Below are 21,617 nucleotides of genomic sequence, written 5' to 3'. Positions count from 1 at the left end.
TGGGAGGGGGGTGGGGGAGGGGCTGGGTGGGCGCGCGCGAGACAAAAGCGCTGGGGGGGGGAGGGGGGGATGGGGGTGGGAGGGGGGGGGGGGGGGGGGAGGGGGGTGATTGACAGGACCCGGAATAGAAACGGGGGGGGAGGGGGCGGGGGAGCCCCCCCGGAGAGGAGGGGGAGGGGATTTGGGGGGGATTTTGATTTTTTTGGGGGGAATTTTGGGGGTTTTGGGGGGAATTTGGGGGCGATTTTTGATTTTTTGGAGGGGATTTTTGATTTTTTTGGGGGGTTTTGGCGGGTTTTTGGGGGGGATTTGGGGGGATTTTTGAATTATTTGGGGGTTTGGGGGGGATTTGGGGGGGATTTTTGATTTTTTGAGGGGGATTTTGGGGGGTTTTGGGGGGATATTGGGGGGATTTTTTAATTATTTGGGATTTTTTGGGGGGATTTCGGGTTTTTTGGGGGGGTTTAGGGTTTTTGGGGGGGTTTTGGGGGGGATTTTTGATTTTTTGGAGGGGATTTTGGGGGTTTTGGGGGGGATTTGGGGGGATTTTTGAATTATTTGGGGTTTTTGGGGGGGTTTTGGGGGGATTTTTGATTTTTTGAGGGGGATTTTGGGGGGATTCGGGGGGATATTGGGGGGATTTTTGAATTATTTGGGTTTTTTGGGGGGAGATTTTGGGGGGAATTAGGGGTTTTGGGGGGAATTTTTTATTTTTTTGGGGGGGATTTTTGATTTTTTTGGGGGGAGTTTGGGGGATTCAGGGGGATTTGGGGGGATATTGGGGGGATTTTTGAATTATTTGGAGTTTTTGGGGGGAGATTTTGGGGGGATTTCGGGTTTTTTTGGGGGTTTGGGTTTTTTGGGGGGGTTTTGGGGGGGATTTTTGATTTTTTGGGGGGGATTTTAGAGGGATTTGGGGTTTTTTTGGGGGGATTATGGGGGTTTTTGGGGGGGATTTTTGGTATATTTCGGGGTTTTGTAGGGGAGATTTTGGGGGGATTTGGGGATTTTTTGGGGGGGCATTATAGGGGGTTTTCGGGGATTTTTGGGCGGATGTTTGGGGTTTTTTTGGGGGGGATTTTCGGGGGGATTTTGGGGTTTTTGGGGTTTTTTTGTGGTTTTTTGGGGGATTATTATAGGGGGATTTTGGGAGGGGTTTGGGGGGATTTAGGGGATTTTTTGGGGGGCAGATTTTGGGGGGGTTGGGGTTTTTTTGGGGGTTTTCGGGGGGGATTTTGGGGGGTTTTATAGCGGGATTATGAGGTTTTTTTTGGAGGGGGGTTTGAGGGGTTTGGGGGGGATTTTTTAGGGGTTGTTTTTGGGTTTTGAGGAGGTTTGGGGGGGATTTTGGGTTCTTTTGGGGAGTTATTTTTGGGATTTTTTTTGGGTTTTATGCGGGGAATTTTAGGGGTTTATTTGGGGGGATTTTGTGGTTTTTTGGGGGGGATTTTCGGTTTTTTTGGGGGGAATTTTGGGATTTTTTTGAGAGTTTTTTATTTTTTTTTTCCCGCGATCTTTGCCCGTTTCGGGGCCGATCCCGGGGGGGTTTCTCCGTTCCGGGGGGGTCCCAGGGGGGCTCCGAGGCTGCCGGGGCCGCTCCCGGTGACTCAGCCGGAGCCGTGCGCGGAATCACAACGGCCGCGCCAGCGACTCCCTTGGTATTTATTTTATTTTATTTTATTTTTAATTTTTTTTTATATTTTTGTATTTTTTAAATTTTTTTATTTTTTTAATTTTTAATTTTTTTTTCTGATTTATTTTTTAGTTTTTTAATGTTTTTATTTTAAATTTTTTTATGTTTTTTAGTTTTTATTTTTTTCTTTTTAAAAATGTTTTTTACTTTTTTTTTTTAGTATTTTATTATTTTAAGGGGCTTTTTTAGGGGTTTTTTTTTAGTTTTTTTATTATTTTTAAGGGGCTTTTTTAGAGGGTTTTTTTTTAGTTTTTTATTATTTTTAAGGGGTTTTTTTTTCAGTTTTTGATTATTTTTAAGGGGTTTTTTAGGGGTTTTTTTTAGTTTTTTAAGGTGTTTTTTTAAGTTTTTTTTTTTTCTTTTTTAGTTTTTTGTTATTTAAAGGGAGAAAATCCCTTTCTCCCCCGGAAATTCCCGGACACTCCGGAAATTCGGGACACTCCGGACACCCCCTGGACACTCCCAGGGTGCTCCCGGGGTGGGCGGGACAAATTCCGAACAGTTCCCAAATAATTCCCAGAATAATTCCCGGGACAATTTCCGGGACAATTCCCGCATAATTCCCAAATAATTCCCGGGACAATCCTCAAATAATTCCCGAATAATTCCCGGGACAATTCCCGGGACAATTCCCAAACAATCCCTAAATAATTCCCCAATAATTTCCCGAATAATTCCCGAGGAAATTCCCGAATAATTCCCGGGACAATTCCCGGCACAATCCGCAAATAATTCTCGAATAATTTCCCGAATAATTCCCAGGACAATTCCCGGCACAATTCCCAGACAATTCCCCAATAATCCCCAAATAATTCCCCAATAATTCCCAGGATAATTCCCAAATAATTCCCGGGACAATTCCCGATTAATCCCCAAATAATTCCCGAATAATTTCCCAAATAATTCCCGGGACAATTCCCGGGACAATCCGCAAATAATTCCCAAATAATTCCCAGAACAGTGCCGAATTCCCGGGACAATTCCCGCATAATTCCCAAATAATTCCCGGGGCAATTCCCGGCACAATCCGCAAATAATTCCCAAATAATTCCCAAATAATTCCCGGGACAATTCCGAGATTTTGGGCGCACGGGAGGATTTTAATGACAGCGGCGACAGCGGCGGGGACACCTGGGGGAATTTGGGGAGGGGGATTTGGGGATCCTGGAGGAATTTGGGGAGGGGGGATGCGGAGCTGCTGTTGGGGGGGTTTGGGGAATTTGGGGAGGGGGATTTGGGTGTCTCGGGGGAATTTGGGGAGGGGGGATGCGCGGCTGCTGCGGGGGCGAGGGTCGGGCGGGGGAACTCGGGGGTGGAACTCGGGGGTCTCGGGGGTCCTGGGGGTGTCTCGGGGGCGTCCCGGGGGTCTCATCCCCCTCTCAATGTTGGGGGGTCCTGCCGGGGGGTCCCGGGGGTCTCAGGAGGATCCCGGGAGTCTCGGGGGTCTCGGGGGTCTCAGAGGGTTCCCGGGGGGGTCTCAGGGGTCTCGGGGGGATTCCGGGGGTCTCGGGGGTCCTGTCAGGGGATCCCGGAGGGTCTCGGGGGTCTCGGGGGGTCTCGGGGGTCCCGAGAGGGTCCCGGGGGGGGTCAATGTTGGGGGGTCCTGGCGGGGGCGTCTGCAGCACGGCCCGGGGGTCTCAGGGGTCCTGGGGGGATCCCGGGGGTTCCTGGGGGTTTCACGGAGGTCTCGGGGGTCTCAGGGGTCTCGGGGGTCTCAGGGGGTCTCAAGGGGGTCTCGGGGATCTCAGGGGGGTCTCGGGGATCTCAGGGGGGTCTCAGGGGTCCCAGGGTGTCAATTTTGGGGGGTCCTGCCGGGGGTCTCCCGGCTGAGCTGGTGGAATGCATTTCTCAGCAGCACCTGGGGGAAGCGGCTCTGCAGCACGGCTCGGGGATCTCAGGGGTCTCAGGGGGTCTCGGGGGATCCCGGGGGCCCCAGAGGAGGTCCCGGGGGTCCCGGGGGGGTCTCAGGGGGGTCAATGCTGGGGGGTCCTGCCGGGGGTCTCCCGGCTGAGCTGGCAGAACGCATTTCTCAGCAGCGCGTAGGGGAAGCAACTCTGCAGCACGGGTCGGGGGTCTCGGGGGTCCCGAGGGTCTCGGGGGTCTCAGGGGTCCCGGGGGTCCCGAGAGGGTCCCGGGATGTCAGTGCTGGGGGGTCCTGGCGGGGGGGGTCGTGGCTGAACTGGCGGAATGCATTTCACAGCAGCGCGTGGAGGAAAGAGCTCTGCAGCATTGCTTGGGGGTCTCAGGGATCTCGGGGGTCCCGAGGGTCTCAGGGGGGGTCCCGGGGGTCTCGGGGGTCTCAGGGGGGTCCCGGGGGTCCTGGGGGGTCCCAAGGGGGTCCCAGGGGATCAGTGCTGGGGGTTCCTGGCGGGGGTCTCCCTGCTGAGCTGTCTGAACGCGTTCCTGAGCAGCACGTAGGGGAAGCGAAGCAGCTCTGCAGCACGGTCTGGGGGTGGAACACGGGGGTCCCGGGGGTCCCGGGGGTCCCGGGGGGATCCCGGGGGTCTCAGGGGGGTCTCAGGGGTCTCGGGGGTGTCAATGTTGGGGGTTCCTGGCGGTTGGCTCCCGGCTGAGCTGTCTGAACGCGTTCCTGAGCAGCACGTAGGGGAAGCAGCTCTCCAGCATGTCCAGCGTCAGGAAGGACGATTCGGACACGATCTGGGGGGGGAGGGGGGGAGATCAGCCCCTCCCCCATCCCCTCCCCCCCTCCGAGCCCCTCCCCCATCCCCTCCCTCCCCTCCGAGCCCCTCCCCATCCCCTCCCCCCCTCTGAGCCCCCCCTGACCCCCCCGCCCGGGGATAAATTGAAATATTTGCATTTAAATTGCTCCGAGCGGAGCTGGAATGACAATGGGGGGGGTTGGGGACAATGGGGGGGGTTGGGGACAATGGGGGGGGTTGGGGACAATGGGGGGGGTTGGGGACAATGGGATGGTGTGACCTCCCCCCCCCCAAGACATTCCAGAACATTCCAGGGGGGTCGGAGATGGGTGAGACCCCCCTCAAGGACCCCCAGACCCAGCCAGGGGGAGCCTCGAGGGAAGCCAGGGGACATTGGGGACAGCGGGGACAGCCCAGGGGACATCGGGACCCTCCCAGATGTCCCCAGGTATCCCCAGGTGTTGCCAGGTGTTCCCCCCAGTTTTCCCAGGCCTCCCAAGATGTCCCCAGCTGTCCCCAGCTGTCCCCCGGTGTCTCCAGCTGTCCCCAGAGCCCCCCAGCTGTCCCCCAGCTGTCCCAGCTGTCCCCAGGGTGTCCCCAGCTGTCCCCCAGGTATCTCCAGGTGTCCCCAGAGTCCCCCAGGTGTCCCCAGCTGTCCCCCAGCTGTCCCCAGGTGTCCCCAGAGTCCCTCAGCTGTCCCCAGCTGTCCCCAGGTGTCCTCAGCTGTCCCCCAGCTGTCCCCAGGTATCCCAGGTACCCCAGATGTCCCCCAGCTGTCCCCAGGTGTCCCCAGTTGTCCACCAGCTGTCCCCAACTGTCCCTCAGCTCTCCCAGATGCCACCCAGCTGTCCCAGGTGTCCCCAGCTGTCCCCTAGATGTCCCCAGATGTCCCCAGGTGTCCCCATCTGTCCCAGCTGTCCCCAGAGCCCCCCAGGTGTCCCCAGCTGTCCCCCCAGATGTTCCCAGATGTCCCTCAGTTGTCCCCAGGTGTCCCCAGCGCCCCACAGGTGTCCCCCAGGTGTCCCCAGATGTCCCCCAGCTGCCCCCAGCTGTCCCCAGGTGTCCCAGGTGTCCCAGATGTCCCCAACTGTCCCCAGGTATCCCCAGCTGTTCCCAGGGTGTCCCCAGCTGTCCCCAGAGCCCCCCAGCTGTCCCCAGGTGTCCCCAGAGCCCCCCAGCTGTCCCCAGCTGTCCCAGATGTCCCAGATGTCCCCCAGGTGTCCCCAGGTGTCCCCAGAGCCCCCCAGCTGTCCCCAGATGTCCCCAAGTGTCCCCAACTGTCCCCAGAGCCCCCCAGCTGTCCCCCAACTGTCCCCAGGGTGTCCCCAGCTGTCCCCAGCTGTCCCCCAGGTATCTCCAGGTGTCCCCAGAGTCCCCCAGGTGTCCCCAGCTGTCCCCAGGTGTCCCCATCTGTCCCAACTGTCCCCAGAGCCTCCCAGGTGTCCCCAGGTGTCCCCAGCTGTCCCCAGCTGTCCCAGGTGTCCCCAGAGCCCCCCAGGTGTCTCAGATGTCCCCAGGTGTCCCATCTGTCCCCAGGTGTCCCCACCAGGTGCAGCAGCAGCACGATGGAGTCGTGGTTCCGCAGCCGCGCCTTGTCCGGCTCCTGCGCCAGCTGCAGGAGGCTCAGGGAGGCCAGCTGGGGACAGCGACAGTGACAATGACAATGATAGTAACAGTGCTGGGGACAGCGACAGGGACAGGGACAGGGACAATGACAGTGACAGGGACAGTCAGTGCTGGGGACAGGGACAGGGACAGGGACAGTCCTGGGGAGGTGACAACCTCAGGGAGGGGACAGTGGCAGTGACAGGGAGGGGACAGGAACAGTCCCAGGGAGGAGACAGGGACAGGGACAGGGACAGGGACAGTGAGGGGACAGGGACAGGGACACTCAGTGCTGGGGACAGGGAGGGGACAGTCCTACGGAGGTGACAGTCCCAAGGAGGGGACAGGAACAGTCCCAGGGAAGAGACAGGGACAATCCTGGGGAGGGGACAGGGAGGGGACCGTGACGGCCCCAGGGATGGGACAGTGACAAGGAGGGGACAGGGACAGGGAGGGGACAGTGCCAGTCCTGGGAAGGAGACAGTGACAGGGAGGGGACAGGGACAGTGACAATGACAGTGCCAGCCCCAGGGAGGGGACAGTGCCAGGGGTGGGACAATGACAGTGCCAGTGCCAGGCAGGGGACAATGACAGTGACAATGACAGTGACAGTGACAGCGATACGGAGGGGACAGTGCCAGCCCCAGGGATGGGACAGTGACAGGGAGGGGACAGGGACAGTGACAATGGTAGTGCCAGCCCCAGGGAGGGGACAGTGACAGTGACAGTGACAGTGACAGTGACAATGACAGTGACAGTCCCAGGCAGGGGACAATGACAGTGCCAGTGCCAATGACAGTGCCAATGACAATGACAGTGACAGTGACAGTGACAGTGACATGCCAGTCTCACCAGCAGGAACTCCTTGAGGTGGCTCTCGATGTTTTTGTTGTGCACGGTGAAGAGCGCGGCCGAGACCTGGACAATGGCCTTGGCCAGGCAGTGAACGTTGTTGTTGTGGCCTGGGGACAGCGGGGACACTCAGGGACATGAGGGGACACGGGGGGACAGGGAGGGACAGTCAGGGACAGGGAGGGACAGGGAAGGGACAGGGAGGGACAGGGAGGGGACACAGGTCAGGAATGAATAAAGGAAGGGACACGGGAGGTGTGAGGTTTCAGGAAGTTTGGGGACACAGTGACACACAGGGACACACGGTGACACAGGGACACACGGTGACACAGTGACACACAGTGACAAAAGGTGACAATGCCACCCTCACCGTCCAGCTCGGGGCTGTAGAGTGACACGGGATCCGCCACCAGCAGGGACACAGTGACACACAGTGACACACAGTGACAGTGTGACACACAGTGACACAGTAACACACAATGACAATGTGACACAAGGTGACAATGTGACACAGTGACAGTGACACACAGTGACACACAGTGACAATGTGACACAAGGTGACAATGCCACCCTCACCGTCCAGCTCGGGGTTGTAGAGGGACGCGGGGTCGGCCGCCAGCAGGGGCAGGGACACGGTGACACACGGTGACACAGTAACACACAATGACAATGTGACACAGTGACAATGTGACAAGGTGACAATGTGACACAAGGTGACAATGTGACACAAGGTGACAATGCCACCCTCACCGTCCAGCTCGGGGTTGTAGAGTGACGCGGGATCCGCCGCCAGCAGGGGCAGGGACACGGCCACGAACACGAGCAGCAGACAGGACACTTTGTAATCCTCCTCTGGGGACACGCCCTCTGTGGCACCAGGGGACAGGGGACAGTGAGCAGCACCCCCAGGTGACACTGCCACCCCCTCCCCGTGTCCCCAACCCCCCCAGACCTGTCCCTTTGCCGGCCAGGGCGGTGACCAGCGCCGGGTCCACCTCGCACGGGACCCCCGCGGCCGAGGCCAGCTCGAAGATGCTCAGGGTGACCTGGGGACACGGGGACACGGGGACAGGGGTGTCACACGGTGCCACACGGTGCCACACGGTGTCACACCCCCCCACCTGGCCCTGTCCCCACCTGGATGTCGGTGTCAGGGGTCACCACGTCCGCCAGGCTCTCGATGGGGCCCATCAGGAAGGGGCAGCGCTGGGAGAACACCTGGGGGGGGGGACAGGGGACATTGGGGGGGTGTCACCAAATGGGGACATTGGGGGGTGTCACCAAATGGGGACATGGGGGGGGTGTGTCACCAAATGGGGACATTGGGGGGGTGGGGACATTGGGGGGGTGTCACCAAATGGGGACATTGGGGGGTTTTTGGGGAGGGTCCTGAAGGATTTTTGGGGGGGCTCTTGGGGTGTTTTTTGGGGGAGGTCCTGGGGTTTTTTGGGGGGGATCCTGCGGGGTTTTTGTGTCCCCAGATGGGGACATTGTGGGATTTTTGGGGGGGGTCCTGCAGGGTTTTTTTGGGGAGTCCTGAAGGATTTTTGGGGGAACCCTGGGAGGTTTCTTTTGGGGAGTCCTTGGGGGTTTTTTGGGGGGACTCTGGGAGGTTTTTTGGGGGGGTCCTGGGGTTTTTTTGGGGGTCCTGTGGGGTTTTTGGGAGGGGTCCTGAAGGATTTTTGGGGAGTCCTGGGGGGTTTTTGTGGGAGGGGTCCTGGTGGGTTTTTTGGGGGGGCTCTTGGGGTGTTTTTGGGGGGAGGTCCTGGGGGTTTTTGGGGGGGATCCTGCGGGGTTTTTGTGTCCCCAGATGGGGACATTGTGGGATTTTTTGGGGGGGGGTCCTGCAGGGTTTTTTTTGGGGAGTCCTGGGGGTTTTTTTGTGAGGGTTCTGTGGGGTTTTTTTTGGGGAGTCCTGTGCGGTTTTTTGGGGAGTCCTGGGGGGTTTTTTTGGGGAGTCCTGTGGGGTTTTTTGGAGGGATCCTGGGTGTTTTTTTGGGGGGAGTCTGGGAGGTTTTTTGGGGAGTCCTGGGGGGTCTTTGGGGGGAGTCCTGGGAGGTTTTTGTGAGGGTCCTGTGGGGTTTTTCTGGGGGGTCCTGTGGGATTTTTTGGAGGGGTCCAGTGTGATTTTAGGGGAGTCCTGGGGTTTTTTTTAGGGAAGTCCTGTGGGGTTTTTTTGGGGAGTCCTGGGGGTTTTTGGGGAGTCCTGGGGGGTTTTTGGGGAAGTCTTGAAGGATTTTTGTGGGGGTTCTTGGGGTGTTTTTTGGGGGGGTCCTGTGGGGTTTTTTGGGGGGTCCTGGGGACTTTTTTTGAGTGTCCTGGGGGTTTTTTTGGGGGTCCCACCTCCCTGAGCCCCTGCTGGGCCATGGCTCGGAAGCTCAGGATCTCCCCGATGATCGTCATGCGCTTCAGGACGTTCTCGGCCGCTGCGGGGACAGCGGGGTGGCACGGGTGACACGTGTGACATGTGTGACACGTGTGACACGTGTGACACCCCCGGGTGACCCCCCAGACCCCCCCACTCACAGGTGAGGCGCGGCAGCAGCGCCGGTCTCTGCTCGGGCCGGCAGCAGCGCAGCTGCACCAGCGTGTCCATGTTCTCTGCCACCAGCTTCTGTGGGGACACGGGGACAGGGACACGGCTGGGGACACCGGGGGACATCGAGGGGCTGGGGACACTCAGGGGACAGGGACACGGCTGGGGACACCGGGGGACAGGGACACGGCTGGGGACACTGGGGACATTGAGGGACAGGGACATGGGGACACTGAGGAACACTGAGGTACACGGGGACACTGAGGACAAGGGGGGACAAGGACATGGCTGGGGACACTGGGGACACTGAGGGACATGGGGACAGGGGACTGGGGACACCAAGGGACGCAGGACAGGGGGCTGGGGACACTGAGGTACACTGAGGGACACTGAGGGACACTGGGGACACTGGGGGACATGGGGACAGGAGGCTGGGGACAATGAGGAGCTGGGGACAGCAGGGGTTGGGGACACTGAGGGACACTGAGGGACATGGGGACAGGGGGACACTGAGGGACACAGGACAGGGACTGGGGACACTGAGGGACACTGAGGGACACGGGGCTGGGGACAGCGGACTGGGGACACTGAGGGACACGGGGACAGGGGTCAGCGGCTGGGGACAGTGAGGGGTGTGGGGACAGTGAGGGACACGGGACAGAGGGCTGGGGACACTGAGGGACACTGACAGACACTGAGGGACACGGCTGGGGACACTGGGGGACACTGAGGGACACGGGACAGCAGCTGGGGACACCGAGGAGCTGGGGACATGGGACAGCGGCTGGGGACAACGAGGGACACGAGGACAGGGGACACTAAGGGGTGTGGGGACAGCAGGAACTGGGGACAGGGGACAGGGGCTGGGGACACTGAGGGACACGGGGACACTGAGGGACTGGGGACACTGAGGGACACGGGACAGGGGGCTGGGGACACTGAGGGACATGGGAACACCGAGGGACATGTGAACACTGAGGGACATGGGGACAGGGGGACACTGAGGGGCTGGGGACACTGAGGGACACTGAGGGACTGGGGACAGCAGGGGCATGGGGGTTGTGGGGACATGGGGGCACTGTCCCCTGTCCCTGTCCCCTCCCTGTCCCCTCCCTGTCCCTGTCCCCGTCCCTGTCCCCTGTCCCCTCCCTGTCCCCTCCCTGTCCCCTCCCTGTCCCCTCACCTTCAACTCTGTCACCTGGGACCCCACGTGCCACATCAGGTTCTCGCTCAGGAATTTCATCCCGTAGGGCCCGATCAGCTCAGCCAGGGCCCTCATCTCTGGGGAGGGGACAGAGGGGGACACTGCTGGGGACAGGGGGGTGGCAGCGCCCCTTGAGAGCCCCCTGAGCCACCCCAGACCCCCCCCAGACCCCCCGGTCCTCCCGGTCCCCACCGGAGACGTCGCTGAACTCGGCGGCGCTGAACGGCGGCTGCTCCTCGCGGGGCACCGTGGTGAAAGCCTGGAGGGCTGGGGACAGGAGCACGGCCCCGGTGCTGGCCTGGCGCAGCAGCGCCTCCAGGTACCTGTGGGGACAGGGACATGGCACCTGTGTCACTCCTGTCACTGTCACACGTGTCACTGTCACCTGTGTCACTGTCACCCACGGGAATGTCAGCTATGGGATTGTCATCTATGGGAATGTCACCCACGGCCCCGGTGCTGGCCTGGCGCAGCAGCGCCTCCAGGTACCTGTGGGGACACGGGAGTGTCACCCCTGTCACTGTCACCCACGGGAGTGTCACCTGTGTCACTGTCACCTGTGTCACTGTCACCTATGGGATTGTCAGCTATGGCACTGTCACCCACGGCCCCGGTGCTGGCCTGGCACAACAGTGCCTCCAGGTACCTGTGGGGACACGGGAGTGTCACCTGTGTCACTGTCACCCGTGTCACTGTCACCCACAGGAATGTCAGCTATGGCATTGTCATCTATGGTACGGTCATCTATGGCACTGTCATCTATGGCACTGTCACCCATGGCAATGCCACCCACGGCCCCGGTGCTGGCCTGGCACAGCAGCGCCTCCAGGTACCTGTGGGGACACGGGAGTGGCACCTGTGTCACTGTCACCCGTGTCACTGTCACCCATGGGAATGTCAGTTATGGCACTGTCACCTATGGCAATGTCACCCATGGCACTGTCACCCACGACCCCGGTGCTGGCCTGGCTCAGCAACGCCTCCAGGTACCTGTGGGGACACGGAGTGTCACCTGTGTCACTGTCACCCGTGTCACTGTCACCCACGGGAGTGTCACCTGTGTCACTGTCACCTGTGTCACTGTCACCCATGGAAATGTCAGTTATGGCACTGTCACCTATGGGAATGTCATCCATGGCAATGTCACCCACAGCCCCGGTGCTGGCCTGGCACAGCAGCGCCTCCAGGTACCTGTGGGGACAGGGGAATGTCACCCGTGTCACTGTCACCTGTGTCACTGTCACCTATGGGAATGTCAGCTATGGCACTGTCACCCGTGTCACTGTCATCTATGGGAATGTCACCCACGGCCCTGGTGCTGGCCTGGCGCAGCAGCGCCTCCAGGTACCTGTGGGGACAGGGGAGTGTCACCCGTGTCACTGTCACCCATGTCACTGTCACCTGTGTCACTGTCATCTATGGGAATGTCACCCATGGCCCCGGTGCTGGCCTGGCGCAGCAGCGCCTCCAGGTACCTGTGGGGACAGGGACATGGCACCTGTGTCACTGTCACACGTGTCACTGTCACCTGTGTCACTGTCACCTGTGTCACTGTCACCTTTGGGAATGTCAGCTATGGCACTGTCACCTATGGGAATGTCATCCACAGCCCCGTGTCCCTGTCACCATCTCTACCCCCATGTCCCTGCTGTCACCACCTCCATGTCCCTGTCACCAGCCCCCTGTCCCTGCTGCCAGCCCTGTCCCTGCCCCTGTCCCTGTCCCTGTCCCTGCTGTCCCTGCTGTCCCCAGGCAGTGACACTCACCAGTCGGTGTAGATTGCGGTCAGGGTGGGCTGTCCCGAGCTGTCCCGGGGCTGGCTCTGTTGCAGCAGCACGGAGCGCCTGTCCCTGTCCCTGTCCCTGTCCCTGCTGTCCCCAGGCGGTGTCACTCACCAGTCGGTGTAGATTGCAGTCAGGGTGGGCTGTCCGTTCCCATCCCGGGGCTGGCTCTGTTGCAGCAGCACGGAGCGCCTGTCCCTGTCCCTGTCCCTGTCCCTGCTGTCCCCAGGCGGTGTCACTCACCAGTCGGTGTAGATTGCAGTCAGGGTGGGCTGTCCCGCGCTGTCCCGGGGCTGGCTCTGTTGCAGCAGCACGGAGCGCCTGTCCCTGTCCCTGTCCCTGTCAGTGTCCCTGTCCCTGTCCCTGTCCCTGTCCCTGTCCCTGTCCCTGTCCCCGCTGTCCCCAGGCAGTGTCACTCACCAGTCGGTGTAGATTGCAGTCAGGGTGGGCTGTCCGTTCCCATCCCGGGGCTGGCTCTGTTGCAGCAGCACGGAGCGCCTGTCCCTGTCCCTGTCCCTGTCCCAGTCCCTGTCCCTGTCCCTGTCAGTGTCCCCGTGTCCCTGTCCCTATCCCGGTGGTGACACTCACCAGTCGGTGTAGATTGCAGTCAGGGTGGGCTGTCCCGCGCTGTCCCGGGGCTGGCTCTGTTGCAGCAGCACGGAGCGCAGCAGCCGCGCCGTGTCCAGGGCCAGCGCCTGTCCCAGCCGGGCCACCAAGGCCGTGTAGGCTCCGAGCCCGGCCAGCACCTCCGAGGGCCGGGCCACCTCCTGCGAGGGCTGGCTGTACCCGGCCATGGCTACGATGGCACTGCGGGGACATGGGGACAGTGAGGGACATGGGGACAGTGACAGTGTGTGTGTCCTGTGTGTCCTGTGTGTCCCCAGCACCTCCGAGGACCGGGTCACCTCCTGCGACGGCTGGCTGTACCCGGCCATGGCCACGATGGCACTGTGGGGACATGGGGACAGTGAGGGACACGGTGTGTGTGCCCCCAGAGTGTCCCCTGTGTGTCCTGTGTGTCCCCAGTGTCCCCAGCACCTCCGAGGGCCGGGCCACCTCCTGCGAGGGCTGGCTATAGCCGGCCATGGCCACGATGGCACTGTGGGGACATGGGGACAGTGAGGGACACGGGGACAGTGACGGTGTGTGTCCCCAGGCTGTCCCCAGAGTGTCCCCAGCACCTCCGAGGGCCGGGCCACCTCCTGCGAGGGCTGGCTGTACCCGGCCATGGCCACGATGGCTCTGCGGGGACAGGGGACAGTGAGGGACATGGTGAGGGGCACGGTGTGTGTGCCCAGAGTGTCCCCAGGCTGTCCCCAGCACCTCCGAGGGCCGGGTCACCTCCTGCGAGGGCTGGCTGTACCCGGCCATGGCCACGATGGCACTGCGGGGACATGGGGACAGTGAGGGACACGGTGAGGGACACGGTGTGTGTGCACTGTGTGTGTCCGGAGTGTCCCCAGAGTGTGCCCTCTGTGTGTCCCCAGCACCTCCGAGGGTCGGGCCACCTCCAGTCCCCAGTCTGTCCCCAATGTGTCCCCAGAGAGTCCCCAGTGTGTCCCCAGTGTGTCCCCAGAGTGTGTCCTGTGTGTGACCAGTGTCCCCAGTGTCCCCAGCACCTCCGAGGGCCGGGCCACCTCCTGCGAGGGCTGGCTGTACCCGGCCATGGCCACGATGGCACTGCGGGGACACGGGGACAGTGAGGGACACGGGGACAGTGACAGTGTGTGTGTGCCCTGTGTGTGACCAGTGTCCCCAGAGTGTCCCCAGAGTGTCCCCAGTGTGTCCCCATCCTGTCCCCATTGTGTCCCTAGTATGTGCCCTGTGTGTCCCCAGAGTGTCCCCAGAGTGTCCCCAGAGCGTCCCCAGAGTGTCCCCAGAGTGTCCCCTGTGTGTCCCCAGTGTGTCCCCCTCCTGTCCCCATCCTGTCCCCATCCTGTCCCTGGTTTGTCCCCCTCCTGTCCCCACCCTGTCCCCACCCTGTCCCCCTCCTGTCCCCTCCTGTCCCCACCCTGTCCCCCTCCTGTCCCCATCCCATCCCCAGCCTGTCCCTGGTTTGTCCCCAGTGTGTCCCCTCCTATCCCCCTCCTGTCCCCTCCTCTCCCCCTCCTGTCCCACTCCTGTCCCCTCCTGTCCCCCTCCTGTCCCCACCCTGTCCCCTGCTGTCCCCTGCTGTCCCCTGCTGTCCCCTCGTGTCCCCTGCTGTCCCCACCGTGTCAGCCGTGTCTCCAGGTGGCTGCTCAGGTACTCCGCCGGTGTCACCGTGTGCCCGAACACGCTGAACTTGGGGACGTGGTTCAGGCTCAGGGACAGCTCGGCCAGGGTCAGGTGCAGCTTGTCCATGCTGGGGGGACAATGAGGGGTGACAATGGGAGGGACAATCAGGGGTGACAATCCGAGGGGACAATGAGGGGTGACAATCCATGGGGACAATCGGGGGTGACAATCCATGGGGACAATCAGGGGTGACAATCCGAGGGGACAATGAGGGGTGACAATCCATGGGGACAATCGGGGGTGACAATGCGAGGGGACAATGAGGGGTGACAATGCGAGGGGACAATCAGGGGGTGACAATCCCTGTGCCATGGGGACAATTCCTGTGCCCTGGTGACAATCGCTGTGCCATGGGGACAATCACACCATGTCCCCACACCACCCTGTGTCCCCGTGGGGACAGTCCCCACCTTGGTGACAATCACAGGGTGCCCCCACGGGGACAATCCCTGTACCCTGGGGACAGTCCCTGTGCCATGGGGACATCCCTGTACCCTGGGGACATCCCTGTGACCTGGGGACATCCCTGTGCCATGGGGACAATCCCAGGGTGATCCCATGGTGACAATCCCTGTGCCCTGGGGACAGTCCCTGTGCCCTGGTGACAATCAGGGGGTGACAATCCCTGTGCCATGGGGACAGTCCCTGTGCCATGGGGACAATCCCAGGGTGTCCCATGGGGACAATCCCTGTGCCCTGGTGACAATCCCTGTGCCCTGGGGACAATCCCTGTGCCATGGTGACAATCCCACTGTGTCCCCCTGGGGACAGTCCCCGCCCTGGTGACAATCCCAGGGTGTCCCCGTGGGGACAGTCCCCGGCCGGTGTCACTCACGTGGTGGTCAGGGTCCTGTCCCTGCGCTGGCTCTCTGTCCCCGGTTTGTCCCTGTCCGGGTCCCTGCGCGGCGGCGCCTTCGGGGCCTTCTTGACCCGGGCCCGGCTGATGGTGGCGGCGGAGTGCTTGGGGAGCAGCTGGGGACAGCCAGGGGACAGCCAGGGGACAGGGGGACATGGGGACAGGGGGACAGGTACAGCAACAGGGGACAGGGACAGGGACAGGGGGACAGGGACAGGGACATGGGGACAGGGGACAGGCACAGGGACAGGGGGACAGGGACAGGGACAGGGAGGGGACAGGGACAGGGATAGGGACAGGGACATGGGGACAGGGACAGGGACAGGGACACGGGGACAGGGATGGGACAGGGACAGGGACATGGGGACAGGGACAGCGAGGGGACAGGGACAGGGATGGGACAGGGACAGGGACATGGGGACAGGGACAGGGACAGGGACAGGGACGGGGACAGGGACAGGGACAGGGGAGAGGGGCAGGGGACAGGGGACATGGACAGGGACAGGGACAGGGGGACAGGGACAGGGACAGGGATAGGACAGGGGGACATGGGGACAGGGACAGGGATGGGGACAGGGACAGGGACAGGGACAGGGACAGGGGACACGGGGACAGGGACAGGGACGGGGACACAGGGACAGAGAGGCAATGGGACCCCAGTGGTCACGGAGACCCCAAAGGTCCTGAAGACCCCAAGGATCAGCAATCCCTCCAAAAGTGCCAGACCCCCCAGAACCCCCCAGACCCCCTGGATCCCCCCAGACTCCCCCAGAACCCCTGGACCCACAGAATCCCCAGACCCCCAGAGTCCCAAAAACCCCCTGACCCCCCAGACCCCCCAAACTCACCAGACCCCCCCCAGACCCCCCCAGACACCCTCAGCCCCCCCTAGACACCCCTGACCCCCCAAAATCCCGAAATCCCCCGAACCCTCCAGACCCCCCAGACTCCCCCAGAACCCCTGGACCCGCAGAACCCCCAGACCCCCAGAATCCCAAAAGCCCCCTGACCCCCCAGACCCCCCAAACCCACCACAATCCCGAAACCCCCCAAGCCCCCCAGACCCCACCAGACGCCCCCAGCCCCCCCAACCCCCCCTAGACGCTCCCAGACCCCCCAAACCCACTAGACCCCTCAGATGCCCCGGACCCCCCCAGAATCCCAAAATCCCCCAGACCCCCCAGACCCCCCAAACCCACCAGACACCCCCAAACCCACCAGACCCCCCCAGACTCCCCAGACTCCCCCAGACACCCCTGACCCCCCAGACTCCCCCAGACCCCCCCAGACCCTCCCAGACCCCCAGAATCCCAAAACCCCCCAAACCCCCCAGACCCTCCAGATGCTCTGGACCCCACAGAACCCCTGGATCTGCAGAACCCCCAGACCCCCAAGAATCCTGAAACCCCCCCAAACCCATCAGAACCCCTGATCCCCCCCCGACCCCCCCCAGAAGTCCCCAGACCTCCCCAGACTCCCCCAGAAACCCTGGACCCGCAGAACCCCCAGACCCCCAGAATCCCAAAACCCCCCAAACTCCCAAGGCCCCCAGCCCCCCAGCCCCCCCCAAGCCCCCTCCCCACCGCCCGTACCTGCTGGCTCAGGTTGTGCTGCTCCGCGCACGCCTCCAGCACGCAGCCGCTCCCCACCCGCGCCAGCTCCTCCAGGAACTTGTGGCACATCCCCAGCGCCGCCGCCTCCAACTGGGAGTACTGGGAGGGGACAGCGGGACCGCTCAGAGCTGGGGACAGCAGCGGGGACCCCCCCCCGGGGTGTGACACCCACCTCCTCGGGGCACATGGGGTGCGGGCAGCGCGAGAAGTGCGCGCAGAGCAGGGGGAAGGCGATGGTGAAGCGCAGCATGGACGGGTCCTCCAGGCTCTGAGAGAACATCCGATCCAGGGGCCGCGGGTAGAAACTGCGGGACACGGCGGGGAGAGGGGATGGGGTGGGGGAAGGGGAGAAAAAAAGGGGTATGGGGTGTGAAAAGCGGAAAAAAATGGGTTGTGGGGTGGGAAAAGGGGATATGGGGTGGGAAAGGGGCAGGGAATGGGGATATGGGGTGAAAAAGGGAAGAAAAAAAGGGGTACGGGGTGTGGAAAAGGGAAAAAATGGGTATGGGGTGGGAGAGGGGCAGGGAAATGGGGATGGGGTGGGAAAAGGGAAAGGGAGAGGGGATATGGGGTGGGAAAGGGGCAGGGAAATGGGGATATGGGGTGGGGAAGGGAGTATGGAGTGGGAAAAGGGAAGAAAAAAGGGGTTTGGGGTGTGGAAAGGGGCAGGGAAATGGGGATGGGGTGGGAAAGGGGGTATGGGGTGGGAAAGGGGCAGGGAGAAAGGATATGGGGTGGGGAAAGGGAAAAAAAAAGGGATATGGGGTGGGAAAAGGACAGGGAATGAGGATGGAGTGGGAAAAGGAGAAAAAAAAAGGGGGTTTGGGTGTGGAAAGGGGAAAGAAATGGGTACGGGGTGGGAGAGGGGCAGGGAAATGGGGATATGGGGTGAGAGAACATCCGATCCAGGGGCCGCGGGTAGAAACTGCGGGACACGGCGGGGAGAGGGGATGGGGTGGGGAGAGGGGAGATAAAAGGGGTATGGGGTGGGAAAAGGGGCAGAGAAATGGGGATGGGGTGGGAGAGGAGAAAAAAAAGGTGTATAGGGTGGGAAAAGGGAAGAAAAAAGAGGTATGGGATGTGGAAAGGGGAGAAAAAAGGGGTTTGGGGTGTGGAAAGGAGCAGGAAATGGGGATATGGGGTGGGAAAAGGGAAGAAAAAAGGATATGGGGTGTGGAAAGGGGCAGGAAAATGGATATGGGGTGGGAGACGGAGTATGGAGTGGGAAAAGGGAAGAAAAAAGGGACATGGGATGGAAAAGACTGGGAAAAGGGGTATGGGGTGGAAAAGGGGTCTGGGGTGACAGGAGGGACTCAGGGGTGACAAGAGGAGGTTCCAGGGGTGACAGAAGGGGTTCAGGGGTGACAAGAGGGGCTCAGGTGGTGACAGGAGGGGCTCAGGGGTGACAAAGGGGGCTCAGGGGTGACAGGAAGGGCTCAGGGGTGACAGGAGGGGCTCAGGGGGTGACAAGAGGGGTCTGGGGGTGACAGAAGGGGCTCAGGGGTGACAAGAGGGGCTCAGGGGTGACAACAGGGGGTGCAAGGTGACAAAAGAGGTGCAGGGTGACAGAAGGTTTCAGGGGTGACAAGAGGGACTCAGGGGTGACAGGAGGCGCTCAGGGGTGACAAAGGGGACTCAGGGGGTGACAGAGAGGTTTCAGGTGTGACAGGAGGGACTCAGGGGTGACAGGAGAGGTTCAGGGGTGACAGGAGGGACTGAGCCCCTCACCACAGGTGGGACAGGTCCGAGGTCTCCTCCAGCAGCTCCTCGGGCCGGTCCAGCAGCAGCGAGTGGAACACCACGAGGTTCATGGCACGGCCGATGTCGGGGTTGGACACCAGGGGCAGAGGGGCCTTGGACACGCTGGTGTACGCCTGGGGACAGGGGGACAGACATGGGGACATGGGGACATGGGGACAGGGACAGGGACAGGGACAGACATGGGGACAGGGACAGGGACATGGGGACAGGGACAGGGACACGGGGACATGGGGACAGACATGGGGATAGGGACAGGGACATGGGGACAGGGACAGGGACATGGGGACATGGGGACAGGGACAGACATGGGGACAGGGACAGGGACATGGGGACAGGGACAGGGACATGGGGACATGGGGACAGACATGGGGACAGGGACAGGGACATGGGGACATGGATGGGGACAGGGACAGGGACAGGGACAGGAATGGGGACATGGGGACATGGGGACATGGGGACATGGGGACATGGGGACAGGGACTTGGACAGGGACATGGACAAGGACAAGGGGACAAGGACAAGGACAGGGACAGACATGGGGACAGGGACAGGGACAGGGATGGGGACATGGGGACATGGGGACAGGGATGGGACAGGGACAGGGACAGGGACAGGGGTGGGGACAGGGACAAGGACAGCGCCACCACCTGCAGGCGGAACCAGTCCAGGCGCAGCGCGGTGAAGTCAAACTGCTCCTTGTCATCAACTGTGGGGACACAGGGACACGGGGACAGGGCTGGGGGTGGCACTGCCACCACAGGGGGACACGGGGACAGGGCTGGGGGTGGCACTGCCACCACAGAGGGACACGGGGACACGGGGACAGGGCTGGGGGTGGCACTGCCACCTAAGGGTGACTCCCCGAAGCCACCACGCTTCAGGACAGCCAGCACAGCGGTGAGGTGACCCCGAGGTGACACCGAGGTGACACCGGGAGGGGACATCGAGGGGACACCCAGGGGACCCCCGCGCACCTTCCTTGGCCGAGAGCGCCGAGAGCGAGGCCACGAAGGACGAGAGGATGACGGACTCCTCCTCGGGACACACGGACAGACCCTGGGACAGGGGACAGGGGGACAGGGGACAGTGACAGCCGCACGAACCCTCCCGAACCCTCCCGAACCTCCCGAACCTCCCGAATGGTCCCAGTGCCTCCCGAACCTCCGCAGAGCCCCCCGACCCCTCCCCAACCTCCCTGAAATATCCCCAGAGCCCCCTGACCCATTCCGAACCGCCCCAGAGCCTCCCGGACCTTCTGAACCTTCCCCGAACCCTCCCGAACCTCCCGAACCTTCCGCGACCCCTCCTGAACGTCCCGAACCTCCCCCGACCCCTCCCGAACCTGTCCAGAGCCCCCCGGACCTTCCGAAACTTCCCCGAACCTCCCGAACCTCCCGAACCTCCCGAACCTTCCCCGACCCCTCCCGAACCTGTCCAGAGCCCCCCGACCCCTCCCGAACCACTCCAGAGCCACCCGGACCCTCCCGAACCTTCCCCGAACCCTCCTGAACCTCCCCAGAGCCCCCCAGACCCTCCCGAACCTTCCCCAGACCCTCCCGAACCTCCCGAACCTTCCCCGACCCCTCTTGAACGTCCCGAATCTACCCCGAACCCTCCCGAACCTTCCCCGAACCCTCCCGAACCTCCCCAGTGCCCCCCGACCCCTCCCGAACCTCCCCCAACTCTTCCCGAACCTCCTCAGAGACCCCAGACCCTCCCGAACCCTCCCGAACCTCCTGAATCTACCCCGACCCCTCCCGAACCTTCCCAGAGCCCCCCGACCCATTCCGAACTTCCCCAGAGTCCCCCAGACCCTCCCGAACCTTCCCCGAACCCTCCCGACCCTTTCCGAGCCCTCCCGAACCTCCCCAGTGCCTCCTGCACCCTCCTGAACCCTCCTGAATCTCACCAGAGCCCCCCGACCCCTCCTGACCTTTCCCGAACCATCCCGAACCTCCCCAGAGCCCCCCGACCCATTCCGAACCTTCCCCAGTGCCCCTGACCCCTCCCGAACCCCCCCAAACCCTCCCGAACCTCCCCCGATCACTCCCGAAACTCCCCAGAGCTCCCCGAACCCCCCAGAGCCCCCCAAACCCTCCCGAACCTCCCCAGAGCCCTCCGAACCTCCCCCGACCCCTCCCGAACCTGTCCAGACCCCCCCGGAACTTCCCGAACCTCCCCCGACCCCTCCTGACGGCCCTGAACCCTCCCGAACCTCTCCAGAGCCCCCCGAACCTTCCCCAATCCCTCCAAACCCCCCCAGAGCCCCCCGGACCCCTCCCGAGCCTTCCCAGAGCCCCCCGACCCATTCCGAACTTCCCCAGTGTCCCCGAACCTTCCCCGAACCCTCCCGAATCTACCCCGAGCCCCCCCGAACCTCCCCAGAGCCCCCCGACCCCTCCCGACCCCTCCCGACCCCCCCGGAGCCCCCCGAACCTTCCCCGAACCCTCCCGAACTTCCCTAGAGTCCCCGACCCCTCCTGAACGTCCCGAACCTCCCTCGACCCCTCCCGAACCTCCCCAGTGCCTCCCGAACCCTCCTGAATCTCACCAGAGCCCCCTGATCCCCCTGGACCCTCCCGGACCCTCCCGAACCTCCTCAGAGCCCCCCGACCCATTCCGAACCTTCCCGAACCTCCCGAACCCCTCCAGTGTCCCCCGACCCCTCCTGAACCTCCCCAGTGCCCCCCGAACCTCCCTAGAGCCCCCCGGAACCTCCCGAACCCTCCCGAACTCCTCGGAGCCCCCCGATCCCCACCGAACCTTCCCCGACTCCTCC

The 21,617-nt window shown here is 62.1% G+C and overlaps 1 protein-coding gene across 1 annotated transcript in view; it reads right to left on the bottom strand.

The window, feature by feature from the left end:
• Positions 1-4,202: 4,202 nt before the first annotated feature.
• Positions 4,203-21,617, bottom strand: part of NCKAP1L (NCK associated protein 1 like) — a 34,211-nt gene continuing 16,796 nt past the window's right edge. The window contains exons 14-31 of the mRNA XM_033083309.1: positions 19,813-19,894; positions 19,486-19,544; positions 18,806-18,951; positions 17,250-17,382; positions 17,057-17,176; positions 15,444-15,580; positions 14,544-14,675; positions 12,920-13,138; positions 10,743-10,873; positions 10,530-10,627; positions 9,337-9,424; positions 9,154-9,236; positions 7,948-8,028; positions 7,763-7,856; positions 7,561-7,677; positions 6,811-6,920; positions 5,900-5,989; positions 4,203-4,351 (exon numbers count right to left, since the gene is read on the bottom strand). Of these exons, the coding sequence (XP_032939200.1) occupies positions 4,229-4,351; positions 5,900-5,989; positions 6,811-6,920; positions 7,561-7,677; positions 7,763-7,856; positions 7,948-8,028; positions 9,154-9,236; positions 9,337-9,424; positions 10,530-10,627; positions 10,743-10,873; positions 12,920-13,138; positions 14,544-14,675; positions 15,444-15,580; positions 17,057-17,176; positions 17,250-17,382; positions 18,806-18,951; positions 19,486-19,544; positions 19,813-19,894 (2,043 nt within the window). The 3' untranslated portion in view covers positions 4,203-4,228. The remainder of the gene's footprint in view (positions 4,352-5,899; positions 5,990-6,810; positions 6,921-7,560; positions 7,678-7,762; positions 7,857-7,947; positions 8,029-9,153; positions 9,237-9,336; positions 9,425-10,529; positions 10,628-10,742; positions 10,874-12,919; positions 13,139-14,543; positions 14,676-15,443; positions 15,581-17,056; positions 17,177-17,249; positions 17,383-18,805; positions 18,952-19,485; positions 19,545-19,812; positions 19,895-21,617) is intronic.

Source organism: Catharus ustulatus, chromosome 31, assembly GCF_009819885.2.
Source record: "Catharus ustulatus isolate bCatUst1 chromosome 31, bCatUst1.pri.v2, whole genome shotgun sequence".
Lineage (NCBI taxonomy): Eukaryota > Metazoa > Chordata > Aves > Passeriformes > Turdidae > Catharus > Catharus ustulatus.
This window is presented reverse-complemented; position numbering and strand designations above follow the sequence as displayed.